The sequence below is a fragment of the Aegilops tauschii genome, chromosome 2, assembly GCF_002575655.3.
Source record: "Aegilops tauschii subsp. strangulata cultivar AL8/78 chromosome 2, Aet v6.0, whole genome shotgun sequence".
NCBI lineage: Eukaryota > Viridiplantae > Streptophyta > Magnoliopsida > Poales > Poaceae > Aegilops > Aegilops tauschii.
The window spans coordinates 551,248,147-551,270,595 of NC_053036.3; the positions used below are offsets into that span (position 1 = coordinate 551,248,147).

The window sequence follows — 22,449 nt, forward strand, 5'->3', positions numbered from 1 at the left end:
GAATGTTTCCTGGGAGTTTCTTTATTTCAAAAATTCTAAAATATTCCAAAATTAACAAAAAATATTTTTGCGGATTTTTCAGAGACCGTTTACATACCGTATCACGTACCTCCTTATTTTGACGATTCTGGGGTGTTCCGAAAGGACTCTTTTATGTGTTCTTCCGGTGTCAAAGTTTGATAATATTACTATTCAACATTGATAGGCGTACCTTAGATATAATGCTTTATTAGTTTCCCGTTGACAACCTTCGGGTTAGTGCCTTCGAAATTATTTATTTTGATGGCTCCAGACCGGTAAACCTCCTCGATGACATATGGGCCTTCCCATTTCGAGAGGAGCTTTCCTGCAAAAAATCTAGAATGAGAGTTGTACAAAAGAACATATTCTCCGACTTTGAACTCACGCTTTTGGATTCTTTTGTCATGCCATCTTTTAACTTCCTCTTTAAATAATTTTGCATTTTCATAAGCCTGGGTTCTCCATTCATCTAAAGAGCTAATATCAAATAACCTCTTTTCACCGGCAAGTTTGAAATCATAGTTGAGTTCTTTAACTGCAGTATGCTTTATGTTCTAACTCAAGAGGCAAATGACAAGCTTTTCCATAAACCATTTTATAAGGAGACATACCCATAGGATTTTTATATGTTGTTCTATAAACCCAAAGTGCATCATCAAATTTCTTAGACCAATTCTTCCTGGACCTATTAACAGTCTTTTGCAAAATTAGTTTTATTTCTCTATTGCTAAGTTCAACTTGACCACTAGACTGAGGATGATAAGGTGATGCAATTCTATGGTTAACATCATACTTGGCAAGCATTTTACGAAAAGCACCATGAATAAAGGGTGAACCACCATCAGTCAATAAATATCTAGGGACTCCAAACCTTGGGAAAATAACTTCCTTAAGCATTTTAATAGAGGTGTTGTGATCAGCACTACTAGTTGGAATGGCTTCTACCCATTTAGTAACATAATCAACAGCAACCAAAATATGTGTATACCCATTAGAGGAAGGAAAAGGTCCCATATAATCATATCCCCAAACATCAAATGGTTCAACAGCAAGTGAATAATTCATAGGCATTTCTTGACGCTTACCAATATTACTTATTCTTTGGCATTCATCACAAGAAGATACAAACTTATGGGCATCTGGAAGAGAGTAGGCCAATAAAATCCAGATTGCAATACCTTGTGAGCAGTTCTATCTCCAGCATGATGCCATCCATAAGCCTCAGAGTGACATTTCCATAGGATGTGTCCCTGTTCATGCTCGGGAACACAACGTCTAATAATACCATCTACTCCTTCTTTATAAAGATGTGGGTCATCCCAAAAGTAATGTCTTAAATCATAGAAGAATTTTTTCTTTTGTTGGTATATAAAGCTAGGATGTAAATATTTAGCAACAATGTAATTAGCATAATCAGCGTACCAAGGAGTACTATTAGCAACATTTATTGCAGCTAACTGCTCATCAGGAAAACTATCATCAATAGGTAGTGGGTCATCAGGCACATTTTCAAGCCTAAACAAGTTATCTGCTACGGGGTTCTCAGCTCCTTTTCTATCAATAATATGTAAATCAAATTCTTGTAACAAGATAACCCAACGAATAAGTCTAGGTTTAGCATCTTTCTTTTCCATAACATATTTAATAGCAGCATGGTCTGTGTGAACAGTTACTTTGGAATCAACAATATAAGGTCTAAATTTATCACAAGCAAACACCACTGCTAAAAATTCTTTTTCAGTGGTAGCATAATTTCTTTGAGCATTGTCTAGAGTTTTACTAGCATAATGAATAACATTCAATTTCTTATCAACTCTTTGTCCTAGAACGGCACCAACAGCATAATCACTAGCATCACACACAATTTCAAAAGGCAAGTTCCAATCAGGTGGTTGAACAATAGGTGCAGAAATTAAGGCCTTCTTGAGTGTTAAAGGCTTCCATGCAATCATCATCAAACGCAAAGGGAGTATCCTTTTGCAAAAGATTAGTAAGAGGACTAGAAATTTTAGAGAAGTCTTTAATAAATCTCCTATAGAAACCAGCATGACCTATGAAACTACGAATACCTTTGATGTCCTTTGGACATGGCATTTTGTCAATTGCATCAACCTTAGCTTGGTCCACTTCAATACCTCTTTCAGAAATTTTATGACCCAAGACAATGCCCTCATTAACCATAAAGTGGCCCTTCTCCCAATTCAAGACAAGATTTGTTTGTTCACATCTCTGCAAAACTCGCTCAAGATTGCTTAAACAATCATCAAAGGACTTCCCATAAACAGAGAAGTCGTCCATGAAAACCTCAACAATCTTTTCACAGAAGGTAGAGAATATAGCAGTCATACATCTTTGAAAGGTAGCAGGTGCATTACATAAACCGAAAGGCATACGTCTATAAGCAAATGTTCCAAAACGAAAAGTAAAAATGGTCTTTTCTTGATCAGATTGTAAAACAGGTATTTGTGAAAAGCCAGAGTATTCATCAAGGAAGCAAAAATATGTGTGCTTAGATAGTCTTTCTAACATTTGATCAATAAAAGGCATAGGGTAATGATCTTTTCTAGTAGCTTTATTTAATTTTCTATAATCGATTACCATTCTATAGCCCATGACAATTCTTTGTGGAATAAGCTCATTCTTATCATTAGGAACAACAGTAATACCTCCCTTCTTAGGGACACAATGAAGAGGACTTACCCATCTACCATCAGCTATAGGATAGATTATACCTGCTTCCAGACGTTTTAATATTTCTGTTCTTACCACTTCTTTCATTTTCGGATTTAACCGACGTTGGTGATCAACAACGGGTTTAGCATCAGGTTCCATATTAATCTTGTGCTGACATAGAGTGGGACTAATGCCCTTAAGATCATCAAGAGTATATCCAATAGCATCCCTGTGCTTCCTTAGAACTTTCAATAATCTTTATTCTTCATGTTCTGAAAGGTTAGCACTAATAATAACAGGATATATCTACTTTTCATCAAGATAAGCATATTTTAGAGTGTCTGGCAATTGTTTTAGTTCAAACATAGGAACACCTTTAGGTGGAGGAGGACCTCCTAGAGTTTCAATAGGCAAATTGTCTTTAAGCAGAGGTGGTTGTTGGAAAAAGATTTTATCTATTTCATTTCTTTCGCGCATATGCAAATCATTTTCATGGTCTAGCAAATATTGTTCCAAAGGATCAGCAGGAGGCACATCAATAGAAGCAAGACCAATAATTTCATCCTTACTAGGCGAATCTTTCTTATGAGGTTGTTTACTAAACTTGGAAAAATTAAACTCATGAGATTCATCACCAAAGCTAACACCGAAAGTTTGTTTCTCACAATCTATTTTAGCATTGACAGTGTTCAAGAAAGGTCTACCAAAAATAATGGGACAAAAGTCGTCTTGTGGGGTGCTAAGAACAAGAAAATAAGAAGGGTGTTTTATTTTCCCACACAAGACTTCAACATCTCTAAGAATCCCAATTGGTGATATAGTATCTCTATTAGCAAGTTTAATAGTAACATCTATGTCTTCTATTTCAGCGGGTGCTATTTCATCTCTAATTTCTTCATATAAGGAGTGGGGAATAGCACTCACACTAGCACCTACGTCACATAACTTATGATAACAGCGATCTCCTAGCTTAACTGAGACAACAGGCATGCCAACAACTAGTCTATGTTTATCTTTCCCCTCACGTTTAGCAATTCTAGCAGCTTCTTCACAAAAGTAAATAACATGCCCATCCATATCTTCTTCCAAGAGATATTTAACCATAGCAATGCTAGGTTCTACTTTAATTTGTTCATCAGGTTTAGGTGTTCTAACATAGCTTTTGTTAACCACAGTTGAAACTTTAGCATGTTCTTTTATCCTAACAGGGAAAGGTGGCTTCTCAATATAGCAGAAGGAACAACTGGATCAACATTATATACTATAGTTTCTTCTTTAACTGGTACTAGTTCTTTAATTTTATCTTTAATAGGCGGGTGATATTTAACCCACTTCTCTTTAGGAAGTACAACATGAGTAGCAAATGATTCACAAAAGGAGGCTACTATATCAGAGTCAAGTCCATATTTATTGCTAAACTTTTGAAAAGCATCGGTATCCATAAAATATTTAACACAGTCATACTTAAGCTTTATACCCGACTCTTTACCTTCGTCAAGTTCCCAATCTTCAGAGTTGCGTTTAATTCTTTCCAAAAGATCCCATCGGAATTCAGTGGTCTTCTTCATAAAAGAACCAGTACAAGAAGTATCGAGCATGGTTTGATCATTACGAGAAAGCCGAGCATAAAAATTCTGAATAATAATTTCTCTTGAGAGCTCATGATTGGGGCATGAATATAACATTGACTTAAGCATCCCCCAAGCTAGAGCGATACTTTCTCCTTCACGAGGCCAAAATTTATATATATAATTCCGATCACGATGAACTAGATGCATAGGATAAATTTTTGATGGAACTCCAATTTCAAACGATTCCAATTCCATGATCCAATATCATCGCATAGCCTATACCATGCCAATGCTTTTCCCTTCAATGATAAAGGGAAAACATTTTTCATCAGTTCATCCCTGGGTAAACCTACAAGCTTAAACAATCCACAAATTTGTTCCACATGTATCAGGTGCATATCAGGATGTTCAGTTCTGTCGGTGGGAACGACGCCTATGGGATCACTGGAATCCCTACTGTGGTCGGCGGGCGTGGGGTTGTGAGAAGAGCGGGTCTAAGAGCCAGCACAAAGGTCGTTTACCCAGGTTCGGGCCGCGGGGATCCCGTAATACCCTAGTCCTGGTTTGGTGTGTATTTCAGTGTTCTTGAGCTAGCTATGATGCGTGACTTGCCCAAAAGAGTCGAATCCCTCTCCAGTACGCCTCGGGCCTCCTTTTATAGTTGAAGGAGGCGCCACAGTGGCACACAGGAGGTGGAAAGGGTACAGTAGCTATGCTTATCGCCCGTCATTACGGGATAAGACGCATTAAATGAGCCCCTAAGGTGTCCCCTCGCTTTGTTGCCGCCTCGCCTTGCTTCGACACGCGTCCAGGCCAGCGACGCGGGCAGTGCCATGTAGGCTGGCAGGCTGCTGAGCTGGCGCGGTGGCAGCGCCTTCACGAAGATCTGCATTCCTCCACGCAGGTGCTTGCTGAGCTGGTCTCGGGGCCGCACGTCGCCACGCAGGTGCCCGCCTGGCTGGCTGGGCTGGCAGCTGCATGGGAACGGCGGTGGAGCCTTGGTGGGCGCGGGCCTGGCCGTGGTCCTACTGATGTCCTCGGCAAGGGTCTTGCCGGGGCCACGGCAAGGGTCTAACCACTGCACTGTGGTCGTCCCCGGCAAGGATCTTGCCGGAGGCCTCGTGGGTTTCCTTGGCAGGGATCATGCCGAGGATCGCCGTCTTATGGTCCTCGTCTGATCTTGTGTGTTAATGATCTTCACAAAGATCTGCATGCCACCATGGAGGTGCCTCCCGAGCCTTGGTTCCAATGTTGTTGATGATGTTGGAAACCTCGGGCTCAAGGGTGGCACGCTCTGCTGGTGTTGGGCAAGTTGCCCCAGCAAGGCCCATGCCGGGGCCGTGGAGGCCGCCCCGGCAAGGGTCTTGACGGGGGAGTCCACCTCGCCCTCTTGCTCTTTGTGTTTCCGTCTTGGCGTTGCCTTGATTGTCTTGTGGCTTCGGCTTCCCTCCCCTGCCCTGCTAAGTGTGGCCGTGGGCGCGGCTCTGACTTCCCGTGCACAGGTAAAGGGGTATGAAGTAGAGCCCCTACTTCTGTACACCGACAGGAGCCCCGGGCCTAGGCCACACATAAGCGCGACGCGTTTTTGGGCTAGGCCCAGAACGGTGCGCGGGCAGGCGGGGCCGATTTTTACCGTGGTAACTTTTTCGCCCGCTGCGCTTCCCCATGACCCGCGTTGAATGCGTGACGTGGAGGGCCGTGCGTGATGTGGGGGGCATGCGTGGGGTGCCTGCTGCACGCAGGCGTCATGTCGTAGTAAATGGTAAAGAGGCGGCCCATGCCTTCCCCATAAAAAGGAATAACCGCAAGCGCGCTGCTCATTTACCCTCTGTGCTTTCTCCAATCTCGGCACCGCTGTCCCCATCTTCTTCCTCCTCGAGCTCTCGCCTCTGCTCGTTGCTGCGGCGCCCCAGTTGCTCTCGATCCTATGCCTTTGCCCAGCCGCCATGGCGCCCAAGACCGGCAAGGGCAAGGGCAAGGGGGCGCCAAGGATGTCGTGGAGAGGGAGGCGCCGGAGAACAACGCGGCGGTGCGGCGGGCGTTGTTCGCCTACTTCTCCCCGTCGTCGGTCGACGTATTCCACCTTAAGGATTTCTTCAGGCCTCTGTGGGCAGCGGAGACGACGGGGCACCCTGCCACACGCATCATCCCCGCCGACTGCGGCGAGGCCGGCCCCAATCGGTACCCCTTCTTCGTCGATTTCTTCTCCTGCGGGCTCTGCCACCTTTCTCCGATTTCTTCAACGACGTCATGCGCACCTTCGTCTTTCGTCTTCTGGACCTCACGCGAACGTCGTGGCGTGCATGGCATTCTTCGCCCACCTCTGCGAGGGCTTCGTTGGGGTGCTTCCCAGCACGGCGCTCTTCCGCCACTACTTCTCCCCTCGCCTCCAGCCAGGGAGCGCCCTCTCCGGAAGCATCTCCTGGATCCTAATGGTCCAAGGGAGAGGCACATATCCGGAGGGTGCCCACAAGGAGAGGTGGGAGGAGTGGCAGGGTCGGTGGTGCTGGATCGAGGACAAGAATCTGCCGGAGTTCTGCTGGGTGCGTCAGAGCCCGCCGACCCGTGGCGAGGACTGGAGCGACATCGACGCAGACGACGAGAAGCTCTCGATCGCCACCACCAGGATCCATCACCTCACCATGGCCGGGCTCACCCCGGAGATGATTGGGGCGGACTTCATCTACCGCCAAATCGCCCCGCTGCACACAAGGGGAGGCCGGCCTGGGACTTCAGGAACACGGCCGACATCATGAGGCTCTACCCCGGCCTGAAGCATAACTTCACAGTGATGGGACACGCCCAATTCAGCCAGAGGCTCTTCCAGCTTGATGTGTTCACCGGTGGCAGGGTGTGGAGAGGACCGGCAGGGCCGCAAACGCCGGCAAGGTCATCAAGGGGCCCCTATTTGGGTTGCCGCCGGGCGTGTTCCCGCTGAGCAACAACACGTGTCAGGCCGCCATTCTCGAGATGATGCCGGTCTTCAATGCTCACGGCCTCGACCCGTCCTGGGTCGAGCCCCCGACACGCGAGGTATAGGAGTTCTTCGACAACTTGTCAGAGGGCTTCGACCGCGACGAGCCGCTGCTCGTCGAGGACACCACCCAGGCGGAGATCGACTACATCGCCGCCAGGGTGGCAGAGGTGCAGCTCACCATGGAGGCCGGCAGCGCTGGCGGCATGGAGGATGAGGACGGCTGGCCGCGGAGGAGAGGGAGCTCGCCCAGTGGGAGGGGGCTGCCGGGGAGGCTAGCGGTGCCAACACCGGGGCCCCTCTCGTTGAGGAGGTGGTCGAGGAGTCGACCGAGGGAGAAACCAAGGACGACGACCCTCCGGCCACGAGAAGAGGACGTGTCCTGCGGCGGGCCAGCTCTGGCGAGCCGGTCCGTCCCAGGAGGACCGAGCCGCGGCAAGGGGTCCAGGGGGAGTCTGTGCGCTAGACAAGGGCCGCGGCAGCGAAGAAGAAGGCGGTGAAGACCGTGGTGGCCAAGAAGAAATGACCGCCTCTTCTTCCTCCAAGCGTCGCCAGACTCCATCCCCTTCTCCTCCTCTCGCAGATGTCGACCCGGAGGTCGTCTTTGATTTTGGGTCCCTCAGCCCAAGGAGGAAAAGGAAGGCGGCGGAAGAGGAGGCGGAGGATGAGTAAGTGTCTGCCCTTCTTCACCTCCGCTCTCTTAGACTGCGCCACTTTTCGTGACTTGTTTTCTTCTCTGCAGGGACAGGGAGACGCTGGCCCAGAGGGTGGCAAAGAAGGCCAGGGCGCCGGCGGGCGACCAGTCCGCGGCGGCCACCTCGCGCACGCCGGTGGTGGAGATCAGCTCGGACAGCAGCCCCCCGCTCAGCCCCCAGCGTGAGTTCACCACCTGCTCCCCATCAACATGCACCGGGATGCGATTATTTGGCACTGACCTTGCCGTGGCTGCAGGAGGAGGACGACAGCAGGAGGAGCCACCGAGGGCCACCCCCAACACGCCGCCCCCATAGACCACACCGCCCCGAGGGCATCCCCGGCAAGGACGCCTCGCACCGAGCCCATGTGCACGGAGGAGGAGGTGGTGGACTTGGGCACTGGTGGCTCCGTCCCGGCAACAGATATTGGCGGGGAGGGGGCCACCTCTTCCCAGCCCGGCACGGGTAAGTGACCTGCTTTCCTTTCTTTCTTTCTTTTTGAACCTTGATCTTGGCTTTGCCTTATCCTCCTTTCCAGCATCCAGATCCCCCCTTGGCGGACCAGGAGGACCTCGACACCATCATCACGGAGGTCGCCAAGGACACCAAGGCCGAGGCCGACAAGATCGCCGCCGAGGAGGCCGCCGAGACCGCTGCTGAGGACGCCGCCAAGGGATCTACCGAAGGAACCGGCGAGGCTTCCGCTGAGGAGGCCGGCAAGGGGCCTGCCGGGGAGGCCGGCAAGGCCGCTGCCGAGGAGGAGGTAGTTGACGATCAACCCTCCTCCTCCACTGCCTCTGGCTCGAGTAGGTACCTAAAGGTGGGTGACGACTTGTTCGTCCACCTTCCAGGGACGGCGGGCGCCAGGGCGCCGGCCGAGGGGGAGGTGTTCGATGACAAGGTGCTCGCCGCCGCCGGGCTCGAGGTTGCCGATGAACCGAGCACCAGTGGTGGTGGTACCCAGGAGGAGGAGCTTCTCCGGGCCATGGGCGCCAGCTTTTGGAAGCTCCAGGCGCTCCACCGCGCCCGTCTGGACAAGGCGAAGTCCAGGGAGGCGGCGGCGGGCAAGGCGGAGGCAGATCTCAAGGAGCACGTCGCCTTGGTGCAGGCCTGGTTCCACCAGGCCCAAGACCAGCTGGCCGAGTGCAAGCAGGAGCTCCTCTTGAAGCAAGCCGACATCAAGAAGGCCCAGGAGGCGGCAAGGGAAGAGGCCACCAAGGCCGAGGCCGCCCGGTCCCAGCACTAGGCCGAGCTGAACTCCCAGGAGGAGGACCTTGTCGCTCATGAGGCGGCGCTCGCCACCACACTCCGCGGCAAGGACGAGGAGGTCGAGAAGCTCGTCGCGCAGCGGACCCGGGAGCTAGAGCAGAAACACAAGGAAGTGCTCAACGCACAAACTCTAGCCCACTATGACAAGGTGAAGGAGCTAGAGGCGGAGCGGGACGGCCTAAAGATCAGGGCTGAGCAGCTGGCGAAGGAGGACACGGTCAGCTGCGCCTTGACGGAGGCGCAGGGCGTTGTCTTCGACAAGGCCGAGCTACTCACTCGCGCCAACGACTCCATCAAGGACCTGAAGCTGAAGCTGGAGAGCCTTGAGGGGACGCTTGCGGAGGTCAAGGCCCGGGAGGAGACCCTGACCAAGAGCCTAGAGAAGGAGAGGCAGCTGCGGAAGAACGAAGCCGCCAACCACGAGGATTTCGTGAAGGGCGAGAACCTCTAGATCAGCCGCCTCTCGACGTCGCCAACAGGATCACCGAGAAGCTGGCTGCTATGGGGATGTCGAATGTGAGGTACACCCCAGAGCCGAACGTGAGTCCCAACGCCAAGCTGACCTTGTTCTTTGAGGGCGTTCTTGGAGCCCTGGAGCAGTTTCGCTCTAATAGAGCGATTTCTCTGCCCAATGAGGCCCGGCTGCTTTGCCGGGGTGCCCTGAAGGTTCTCACCAAGGTGGCGTACTGGTACCCCAACCTCGACTTTGACGCCATGCTGGAGAGCTTGCCGGAGGACGTGGACCTCACGCCGCTCAGGGAGCGTATCAAGCCCATCATCAGCCGAGTCGACGGAATCAAGAGGGTGGAGGGCCAGCGCCGGGACTAGGCACCCCGTTTCTCATCGCCGCTGCAGGTTCACGACCAAGACAATTTATATCTTTAGTTAGAACCGCAACAACAATTGATGTAATATAATTCTGCAGTACTTTTGAAACGATGCATGTTATTTTCCAATTCGATCTTTCTCTGTATATCCACACTATGTTAATTGGGTAGGCTTGCCGGCGCGTAAACCCATGTCGTGGCGCCTTGGATCCCCAATAGCCTGCCGGGTGTGTGTGCTGCTAGGGCGAACCACCTTGCCATTCTCAGCGCGGTCGCTCAAACTGTCGGGCGGACTCGAGACAGAACGAGAATGTTGCCAATAGCGGAAGGCTACCCTGCCGTTCTCGACGTAGCCGCTCGAACTGTTGAGCAGACTCAAAACAGAAAGAAGGCGTTGCCAATAGTGGAAGGGCCCCATTGCGTGCAGGTTTCGTATACAGAGGGAAAGATCTCCAAGGAGAATAGCCTTATATAAAAAAGAATCGCAGAAAGTGTTTGCGTGACTTAGCTTTTCTGTCGGTGCACGAGCGCTCATTATACTTGCAAGTGATGCTGCCCGTTCGATCGCCTTCTTCCTTGGAAACAATGGCGATGAAGAGCTGCTAGACTAGCTGCTAAACCAGATCCTCACAACTGCGCACCCCTACCTGTCGCGCCAAAGATGTTGGTGGGAATGACACCTATGGGATCACTGGAATCCCTACTGTGGTCGGCGGGCGCGGGCTTGTGAGAAGAGCGGGTCTAAGAGCCAGCACAAACCAGTGCTTAGGTCCTGTTCTTACTTGAACAAACCTCCTACTTATGATTAACCCTCTCACAAGCATCCTCAACTACGAGAAAAGTATTGAGAATAAATACTAAGCATAGCATTAAACTTTTGGATCCAATCGGTCCCTTACGGAATAGCGCATAAACTGGGGTTTAAGCTTCTGTCACTCTCGCAACCCACCATCTAATAACTACTCCACAATGCATTCCCTTAGACCAAATATGGTGAAGTGTCATGTAGTCTACATTCACATGACACCACTAAGAGAATGGCAACATACATAGCATCAAAATATCGAACACATATCAAGTTCACGTCATTACTTGCAACATGATTTCTCCCGTGACCTCAAGAACGAAAGTAACTACTCACAAATGATCAACATGCTCAAGATCAGAGGGGTATTGAATAGCATAATGGATCTAAACATATAATGTTCCACCAAATAAACCATATAGTAATCAACTACAAGATGTAATCAACACTACTAGTCACCCACGGGCACCAATCTATAGTTTTGATACAAAGATTGAACGCAGGAGATGAACTAGGGTTTGAGAGGAGTTGGTGTTGTGAAGATGTTGATGAAGATAGCCCTCCCCAAGATGGGAGAGTTGTTGGTGATGATGATGACGATGATTTCCCCCTCCGGCAGGAAAGTTCCCCCGGCAGAATCGCTCCGCCAGAGGGCAAAAGTGCTCCTGCCCAAGTGTCGCCTCGAGGCGGCGGCGCTTCGTCCCGAATGTCTCTCCCTTATTTATTTTTCTAGGTCAAATGACTTATATACCAGAAGATGGGCACCGGAGGTGAGCCGAGGAGGGCACAACCCACCAGGGCGTGCCTGGGCTCCCTGGCGCACCCAGGTGTGTTGTGCCCACCTGGTGGGCCCCCTCTGGTAGTTATTTGCTCCAATATTTCTTAAATATTCAATAAACATTTTCCGTGGAGGTTCAGCTTGTTTGGAGTTGTGCGGAATAGGTAGCCTGACGTAGCTTTTTCAGGTCCAGATTTCCAGCTGCCAGTATTCTCCCTCTTGGTGTGTACCTTGCAAATTATGAGAGAAAAGGCATTAGAATTGCTCCAAAAAGCATTATTATGGATAAAAACATTATAAATAACAGTAAGAAAACATGATGCAATATGGACGTATCAGGCAACGAGGCGGCCACGAGGCAGGAGGGCGCGCCTAGGGGGGTAGGGTGTGCCCCCCACCCTCCTGGGCCCCTCATAGCTCCCTTGACCTAGTTCATTCGCCTATATATACTCTTATACCCTAAAAACATTCAGGAGAGCCACGAAACCACTTTTCCACCGCCGCAACCTTCTGTACCCATGAGATCCCATCTTGGGGCCTTTTCCGGCGTCCTGCCGGAGGGGGATTCGATCACCATTACCTCTCCGATGAAGCGTGAGTAGTTTACCATAGACCTTCGGGTCCAGAGTTATTAGCTAGATGGCTTCTTCTCTCTCTTTGATTCTCAATAGCATGCTCTCCTCGATGTACTTGGAGATCTATTCCGTGTAATACTGTTTTGCGGTGTGTTTGACGAGATCCGATGAATTGTGGATTTATGATCAAGATTATCTATGAATATTATTTGGTTCTTCTCTGAATTCTTATATGCATGATTTGATATCTTTGCAAGTCTCTTCGAATTATCGGTTTAGTTTCGCCTACTAGATTGATCTTTATTGCAATGGGAGAAGTGCTTAGCTTTGGGTTCAATCTTGCGGTGTCCTTTCCCAGTGACAGTAGGGGCAGCAAGGCACGTATTGTATTGTTGCCATCGAGGATAACAAGATGGGGTTTTCATCATATTGCTTGAGTTAATTCCTCTACATCATGTCACCTTGCTTAATGTGTTACTCCGTTCTTTATGAACTTAATACTCTAGATGCATGCTGGATAGCGGTCGATATGTGGAGTAATAGTAGTAGATGCAGGTAGGAGTTGGTCTACTTGACATGGACGTGATGCTTATGTTCATGATCATTGCCTTAGATGCCATCATAACTATGTGCTTTTCTATCAATTGCTCGGCAGTAATTTGTTCACCCACCATAATATCCCGGGTCTCTTTTCCGTATTATTGAATCTCGTTTACATCGTGCTAGTTTCTGATCTACTATTTTGCAATCTTTACTTTCCAATCTATAAACCAAAAATACCAAAAATATTTACTTTACTATCTCTAGCAGATCTCACTTTTGCGAGTGACCATGAAGGGATTGACAAGCCATGTATCGTGTTGGTTGCAAGTTCTTGATTGTTTGTGCAGGTATTCGGTGACTTGTGCATCGTCTCCTACTGGATTGATACATTGGTTCTCAAAACTGAGGGAAATACTAATGCTACTTTGCGGCATCACCCTTTCCTCTTCAAGGGAAAACCAACGCAAGCTCAAGAGGTAGCAGGCCTCAATCATATAAACTACGCGGCAGTGAAACGACAACGAAGTGGAGCTCCATAGCACAGGGACACCGATGTGGACATGATCTAGACGCGGGAAGCTCTCCGGTCCGATATGACTTGCCTGAAATCTAGCATGACACGCCAGGTCAGTACATTGAATGTACTTGCAAGCTCACAACAAACATAAGCATAATGGCAAACAATATCATGACAATTATTCATATTAATGCAATGCAAATCACACTACTGATGCAGTGAAACCAACTTGTGCACCGAGTCCCTCGGACTCTCTTACCAGACGGGTTACCTCGTAACCGAACAATGATCATACCCGGATCACAACTGAAGCTAACACTTTGACACCAACCACGATCATCTCATGATCCCACAGATCATCACATAACCAGTGCCAACAATTAATCTTTAGTGTGGAAGATTACTTATTAATGTTGATCCATGGTGTGACTTACTCACGAGCTGTGTCCGTAACCGAGGACACGACTATCGATAGATTAAATTCACTCTGCAGAGGTAGCGCACTTTACCCACACCACGGAATCCATGGCCTGGGCATCCCATTCGGGTGGACCAACGGCATTCTGACGAAACCCTCCCATTGCTATGACACTCTCCCGGCCACTCCGACCAACTCCCCTCTAGCTAAGTCATGGGTGGCCCCGTGCCTACCAAAGGCATTAACGGCCACCGTCGTGGCAAGAACGGTCCCAAACAGGGACAAGGTACCATAAAAACAAATGGGCACACAAGGTTATGTCTGCTTACTGGGCCAGGGTACAGCACGCCCATAGCCTTCCCTCGTTGGAGGCACCCGCAAGAGGCATGACAATGGATCGAATCAAGACCTCCCCATAAAGGTAAATGTGGTCGCACTAAGAAAAAATCGATTCAGTGGCACCATGATTTGATCAACGTTATATTCAAGTTGGATTATTATCAGATTTAACTTGAAAATAAAATCACCCAAGTCATCAGATGCCATGATCATGGAACTATTCGACATGGAAAGCATACCACTCACGTGAACGGATCAACATCATCAAAATGATCTTCTTGCACTACTTATCATTAAACCTTACTGAATCTACTTCACTGGTTTTTATCATGCATCATTTTAATTACCTCACAATTTATATGAAAATCCATTTATCATGAAGAAACTACCATTATTCATAAGAGCATATTCACTTAGTTAAAATTTTATTCTACTGACCAAAACTAGTTCATGCATTTAACCAGTACCTTAACCAAGCATTTCAAGCATGACAAAATAACTAGCACTAAGCAATATTTATTTAACTAATTAAATGCATGAAAAATAACTCATGATCAAGTTGGAAAAATCATAGATATTGAAGTGACACCATCCAAATGTTGGTGTGGCTTGCCTTAGTGCAGAGGAGGTTCACACTCCTCCTGGTTATCTTCAAGACAAGTCTCTCCCACTGAAAATATTTAAAAACAGCAAAACAAAATATCAAAAACCATTCTGAAAATCACCAGAAATTCTAGACAGCAAGGAAAAATCTTCACTTTGGTGTGCTGCTAGATCTCTTCAGAACAAACACAATGCAAAAAGAATCAACTAATTTGGACTTATAGTTTAAAAGTTATCACTGGCCAAAGTTCTGGTCAACTTTTTGAATTATTTTGAATTAAACAGAAAACCAGGGGGTGACGTCGACGGCGTATTCACAGAATATGCCTCCACTTGTACCGCTTCGAGCGCGAGTGGAGAGGCTGAGAGTGGGCCCCGCTGGTCAAGTGAGAGGGAGGGGGAAAAGAAGCAAAGCGACGGCGGCACTTCGCCGGAGCTCACGCCGGCGAGAAGGGGTCCTTGGCCAATTCTGGAGGGATAAAAATGGAGAGGGGGTCACGACGCACCTGCCTGTACCCATGGCTTGTTGGGGGATGGCCGGAGCAGCTCGAAATCAAGCTCGTGAGCGGTGGTTGCTGTCGGGTTTAGCCGGAGAGGAATAAGACGACGGAGAGGGGCGGATCCAGGGACTCCAATGCATCCAGTCGGCACCAGTGGTCCTCCAAGAAGTCGCCTGCGGGGTGGATCGAGCTCAAGAGGGGTTGAAGTGAAGTGGAGGGGTTGCGGGGGTCGCCGGCGAGCTCGGGTCGGGGACGGCGGCCAGAGGCCTGCCCGGCCGGGCTGCGGTTATGCTACGGGGCTGTGGTGGTTGAGAGGTGAGTTGTGAGTGCTCGGAGCAGTGGGAGGGGCTCAATTTATAGCCAAAGGAGGGAGGTACGTGGCTCCGCCGGAGCTCTTTGGAAGCCGGTGAGCGACGATGAAGGGTGTCAGCGTGGGGGTGGAAGTGCTCAGTGATCACGCGGGAGCTGTTGCAGCTTGCGGACGAGCACAGGAAGCGGAGGAGGAAGAAGACAGGGGCACGGGGTGCACTGTGGCTTTTGGCCGCGATGTGCCCGTGCCCGCTGCAGTGTCTCCAGCATCGGTGAGCGCCTGGGAGGGGTCAATGGTGATGAGTCGAGGCTGGTGGCGCGGTGCGGCAGTCGTCAGCGAGCTCTGCATCGAGCACACGTTGAATAGAGGCACGGGCGCAGCACGGAGCGCGCCGAACGCATGCCAGGGCCCGTGTCCTCACACAGTCACCACACTGGCATGGTCAAGACGACGCCCACGCGGTGCCAAATCATGTCTGGGGTATTGTTTGTGCAGTGTTAGGTCTAGGAAGGGTGATGGCACACTGCCAGGCCGACCAGATGAGACTTGAGCTTGTTGGCAAGTTTCTGGTCAGAAACTTGGTCGCCAAGTTTGGAGGGCTTCTAGAAGGTGATTAGGGCTGATCTCCTGGGGTTAGGCTTTTCTTGGGAGGGTAATGAGGCTCAAGAAAAACCAGCTCCATTGGATCAAAGAAAAATACACTTGCTGTACAAAGTGCATTTTGAGGCCAGAAGTGAAATGATTTTCTGTAGAAAAAATATTCCAAAAAGTCATGCAATATTTTTGCTCAGGAAGGTGGGCCAAGGTTCCAAGAATATTTAGGAGTTTTCTCAAGATTTTTGGAGCCATAAAAATGAAGGTTGCTTTGGAGCACAAGTTTCTGAAATGAGTTTCAAAGAAGAATTTGAATATTTTTCTTTTATGAAAAATATTCCTTGGGTCATTTTGGGATTTTTCAGAGAAAAATGTTGAATGAGAGGTAGATGGGTCACTTGGGTGAAAGTCAAGGACATGCCCAAGTGCTAAGTCCATTTGAATTGATTCCAAAAACTCAAATTCAAAGCAAGGGCAAATAAAGTTCGAAAAAAGAGATCAGGCAAAACCCAGGCTGTCACAAACCTCCCCCACTTAGGATGAATCTCGTCCTCGAGATTCGGTTGCTCAGGAAAACAGTTCTGGGTAGGCAGTCCTTAAAAATTCCTCTCTTTCCCAGGTTGCTTCTTCCTCGGTGTGATGCTCCCACTCAACCTTATAAAACCTTATCACTTTGCTGCGAGTGACTCTTTCTGTCTCATCCAATATTCTGATCGGTCTCTCCTCATATGTTAAATCCTTAGCCAGTTCTATCTCTGCCATATCAGTCCTTTTCTCCGGTGGCGAGAAACACCTTCTTAACTGTGAGACATGGAACACATTGTGTACCTCTAACAATTCTGGTGGCAACTCCAACTGATAAGCAACTATTCCGACTCTGGACATGACTGGAAATGGACCAATATACATGCGTGCCAATTTTCCTTGGGTCTGAAATCTCTTGACTCCTTTCATAGGGGTGACTCGGAGATACACGTGTTCTCCGGGTTCGAAGCTGATCTAATGGTGCTTTGCATCATAATAAGTCTTCTGTCGTGACTTGGCCAACTGCAGTCTGTCTCGGATCTCCTTGACTTGCTTCTCAATCTCCATCATCAAATCAGTTTCGAGAATGCGGCTGTCTCCGGTCTGAGACCAGTTTAGTGGAGTGCGGCACTTACGGCCATACAGAGCCCCATAAGGTGATATCTTCAAACTGGTCTGAAAACTGTTGTTGTAGGAAAACTCGGCATAAGGCAGAAAATCTTCCCACTTGGATCCTTCGGCCAAAGCACATGCTCGGAGCATATCTTCGAGTATTTGATTTACTCGCTCAGTCTATCCATCTGTCTGGGGATGATAAGATGTGCTATATTTCAGGGAAGTCCCCAAGGCTTGATGGGGACGTGACCAAAAGGCTGAAGTAAAGAGAGATCCTCGATCCGAAGTAATTGTTTTTGGCACTCCATGCAAACTGATGATTCTGGACACATATATCTGTACAAGTTGATCGGCATGGTAGGTGGTCCGGATGGGAATGAAGTGGGCTACCTTTGTTAATGTGTCCACTATGACCCATACTGCGTCATTGCCTTGGTGGGTTCTTGGTAGACCGGTGATCAAATCCATGCAGACATCATCCCATTTCCATTGCAAGACGGGTAGGGGCTGAAGGAGTCCTACGGGATTTTGGTGTTCCGCCTTCACTTTGCTGCATATATCATAGCAAGCAGCAAAATATGCGATATCTTTCTTCATTCCATCCCACCAAAATATCTGACGAAGGTCTTTGTACATTTTGGTACCACCTGGGTGAATTGAATACAAAGATTCGTGTGCTTCTGCCAATATCTTCTTTCTCAGCTCTACTTGCTCGGGTACGCAAATCCTTCCTCGAAACCTTAGCGTACCTTGCTGATCCTTAGAGAAATCCTGATTCTTACCTTCTTGCATACGCTTGGCATGGGATTGCTGCAATACGTCATCTGCCTGGGCTCTGCGAATCTCCTCCTCGAGGGTAGGAGCGACTTCCAATCTGTTGGCAAGACTGGCATCAACTATCACCAAATTGAGCTGAGCGATCTCGTCGTGCAGTTCAGGAGGCAAGGAATCCATTAGAGCATTTAGACTGGCAGGCTTGCGGCTGAGGGCATCAGCAACCACACTGGCTTTACCCGGATGATAATTTATCCCGAGGTCATAATCCTTGACCAACTCGAGCCATCTTCGCTGTCGAAGGTTTAAATCTGGTTGCGTGAATATATACTTGAGACTCTTGTGGTCGGTAAATATCTGACACCTTTTTCCAATAAGATAGTGTCTCCAAATTTTCAAAGCATGCACAACAGCGGCCAGTTCCAAATCATGAGTTGGATAGTTCCCTTCGTGAGGCTGTAGCTATCGGGATGCGTAGGCCACAACCTTGCCATCTTGCATGAGTACACATCCAAGGCCTTTCCTAGAGACATCGCAGTATACATCAAAACTGCGGTAGATGTCTGGAAGAGTCAATACTGGTGCTGATGTCAGTCTGGATTTTAGCTCGTTGAAGCTCCTTTCGTAGTCCTCAGTCCATGCAAACTTCTTATCCTTCTTGAGGAGCTCATTCATTGGCTTGGCAATCTTAGAGAATCCTTCGATAAAGCGGCGGTAATATCCGGCTAATCCAAGGAAACTCCCGATCTCTGATAGTGTCGTGGGTGCGGCCCAATCAAGCACATCTTTCACCTTACTAGGATCCACAGCTATCCCTTCTGCAGAAAGAACGTGCCCTAAAAACCCAACTTGCTTGAGCCAAAACTCGCATTTGCTAAACTTTGCATAGAGCTGATGGTTACGAAGCCTTTGTAAAACTGCTCTGAGGTGTCCCTTGTGCTCTTCTTCACTTTTTGAGTAGATGAGGATGTCATCGATGAATACCACCACAAACTTATCCAAGAAATCCATAAATACCTTATTCATCATATGCATGAAAAAGGCAGGGGTGTTGGTGAGACTGAAGGACATGACGGTATATTTATAAAGACCGTACCAAGTAGTGAACGCGGTCTTGGGAATATCTTCCTTCTTGATTTTGAGTTAGTGATATCCGGTCCTCAAATCAATCTTGGAGAATACTTCTGCCCCACTGAGTTGATTAAACAAGTCATCAATCCTAGGCAGTGGATATTTGTTCTTGATGGTAACATCATTCAGCTGTTGGTAATCCACACACATCCGAAGACTGCCATCTTTATCCACGAATATAGCGGGTGATCCCCAAGGTGAAGAGCTTGGACGGATGTATCCTTTCTGAAGCATCTCATCAAGTTGTTTCTTTAATTCCACTAATTCTGACGAAGGCATCCGGTAATACTTCTTGTATATCGGTGCGGTTCCAGGCACCAGGTCAATTGCAAACTCAAGCTCCCTGTCTGGCGGCATTCCTGGTAATTCCTCAGGCAATACATCTGGATACTCATTGACCACAGGAATCAATTCCAATTCTTCAGCCATAGCCGTGAAAACCATTTCCTTCTTGGGTATGCTCCTGTGGGCATAGAATTTTGTGGTTCAACCTTCCTGACTTGTCATGGTGACTTCTCTGGTCGCACAGTTGATGCATACTTGATATTGGGTTAACCAATTCATTCCCAAAATAATATCAAATTTGGCAGACTCGATGACTATCAAGGATGTTGGAAACTTGACTCCCTTGATATCAATTTCCAAATTACGGCAGACCAGATTGCTTCAGAGCACAGATCTCGGGGATTGTACCATCATACTCTTTCCCAAAATTGATCAAGGAAATTTGTTTTGGGCAAATAAACTCCACGAAATAAAAGAGTGGGAAGCCCTAGATTTAAATAAAATTATTGCAGGTATGTTATTAACAGGAAACATACCAATGACGACTTCCGGGTCCTCTTGGGCTTCGTCGCGGAGAGGTGATGGATTTGTCCTTGGATGGTCCTCGGGACGGAGAAGGGCTCCAGGTAGTTGACTTATGGACGGAGTCAAGTGGTAGGCTTGCCGTTCTTGGGGCACTGTCTGGCATAATGTCCGGTTTGCCCACAATTAAAGCAGAATTGTTGCGTTGACATTCTTCGCGTACCGGTCTGGTCACGACATTCTTGACTTGAGTAGTGGTCTTGTTGACATTCTGCTGCCAATTGGGTTTGTACTCAACCTGAGTCTGCTGCCTAGTACGAGCCTTCTGCATTGGTTGCATATCCTTCTTAGGCTCAAATTTGCGCTTGTGGTCATTATTAGCGGGCCTATTGTCGTGCATGATCTTGTGTTCCCTTTCTGCGATGAGGGCCTTGTTCACTAGAGTTTGGAAATCTGGAAAATCAAACGTACTGAGAGTGCATCTGAGGTGTTGGTTCAATCCTCCAAGAAATTTGTCGACCTTCCTTTCTTCTGTGGCCACATCATAAAGAGAATAGCGGGCCAAATGGTTGAACTTGTGCAGGTACTCACTTACTGACAGGCTTCCTTGAGTGAGAGCGAGGAATTCACACTGCTTGATTTTCATAATTCCGGCTGGAATATGGTACTTGCGGAAATGATCCTTGAATTTGGTCCAAGTAATCTCTTCGTCCGCGGGCCACATAGCCTTAGCATTATCCCACAATATAGCGGCAGCTCCTTCAAGATAATGCGTGGCGAACGGAACCTTGTCACCTTCTTCAGTGCGGGCAATCTCCAGCTTCTTCTCAATAGTCCTTAACCAATCATCGGCTTCCAAAGGATCAATAACTTGACTGAAATTGGGAGGCTTGGTTCTTTGAAAATCTGACAGCTTGGAGTAATGACCATTCTGATTTCCATTTTGCCCAACCATAGCTTGCACACTTCTCAACAGCTCAAGCATATCGTTGTTCCTTCTTTCTTCAAACATATGCATGATTTGCTCAGTGGAAGGCGGGTGTGCTGGTGGAGGCGGTGGTGGCTGGAACGGCTCGGGGGAATGTCATGCCTGTCTTGCGGAGCGACGAACAGGGACATCCTCACAAGCGTGGTTGATGCTGCCTCCCCTCATCATCCTATTATTTATTTTCCCAATATAAAGCAACCAAGATGAGAAATATCCAAGAATGGGAGGAAAAGCCAGCGACAATCCCAGAGAAAACCGCGAGAAGAAACCAAGGCAATTAAATAAAAAGGTTCCAACATAATTATACATAGACTCAAACATGAATGATAAACATCATGACGGGTTCTCTACCCTGATACATCAAACTAAGCATCATGACACGTACGACTACATCCATACATCATCCTCATGACGAATGTGGTACTCTAACTATCTAGTGCTCTGCTGGCGCTGCTGCGGGCTCCTCTCCTGAGCCAGACTCAGATCCTGAACTGATAGTGGATACCTCCAGATTAAAAGTGACACGGCGGCGCTGCCTCGAGGACTCTCCCTCAGGGGCAGGTGCGGGGTGAGATCTAAGCATAGGGGTTGCAGGAGTAGTGACAAGGGAAGCCCACGCAGCAGGGGCACTGCGAGGGGTCACTGCCAAAGGGTTAGTGGTACCCTGAGTGGTCGCCGAAGTAACCAGGGTAACAGAGGCGGGAGGAACGTATAGAGCGACACCGACGGTAGGTGGAGGGTTCCTATTCCGAGCCGTGGCAAGGTCTATCCGGGCTCGGGTTAGCTCTCGGGCTAACTCATAGATCAAGAGATAACTGGTAGTGATATAGCGGGAAAGGTGGCTAGAAGGATGATCGCACGCCGGATCAATAAGAGGGAAGCGAATATGCCCATTCTCGTGCAGAGACAGGTAGTAGTAGAAACCTAGGTGGGTGTGCATGCAAACCTCGTTGTAGTGCAAGTCTACAAGAGCCTCGATCACAGCAAACTGAACAGCCTGAGATGGCGTAGAAGCGAAACCACCCTTAGAGGAACGGGTGTAAGCGCCAGACGGGGAACTGTGGTGTATAGTGACCTCCGCATAGTACTCATACAGCGAACCGGCCAGATGCTCCCGATACACCTGATACACTGGATCAGCACCCTCTGGGTAGAGTCGTCGCCACACGTTCTGAAGCAGGTGCGGCAATGTGTATGGAGCTGGCTCAGGATGGTACATGATCGGAACTGGAGCCATCTACACTCACAACCATCAGACGGTTAGTAATAACAACAAATAAAATGCATGCAATGCAGCAATCAATTTCTATGACTACCAGCACTCAGACGAAACTACTGATGTCTACTACGCAACTTTATTCTTGTAGACACGTGTTGGGCCTCCAAGCGCAGAGTTTTGTAGGACAGTAGCAATTTTCCCTCAAGTGGATGACCTAAGGTTTATCAATCCATGAGAGGTGTAGGATGAAGAAGGTCTCTCTCAAACAACCCTACAATCAAATACAAGAAATCTCTTGTGTCCCCAACACACCCAATACAATGGCAAATTGTATAGGTGCACTAGTTCGGCAAAGAGATGGTGATAAAAGTGTAGTAT

General features: G+C 48.3%; 1 protein-coding gene across 1 annotated transcript; it reads right to left on the minus strand.

The window, feature by feature from the left end:
- Window positions 1-18,388: 18,388 nt before the first annotated feature.
- LOC141041248 (uncharacterized) lies at window positions 18,389-22,089 on the minus strand. Its single transcript, XM_073507367.1, has 4 exons — window positions 21,743-22,089; window positions 20,158-20,739; window positions 19,376-19,520; window positions 18,389-18,919 (listed from the first exon to the last, which is right to left on the minus strand). Exons 1-4 carry the CDS (start codon window positions 22,087-22,089, stop codon window positions 18,389-18,391), a joined length of 1,605 nt encoding a protein of 534 aa, XP_073363468.1.
- Between the last annotated feature and the right edge of the window lie 360 nt (window positions 22,090-22,449).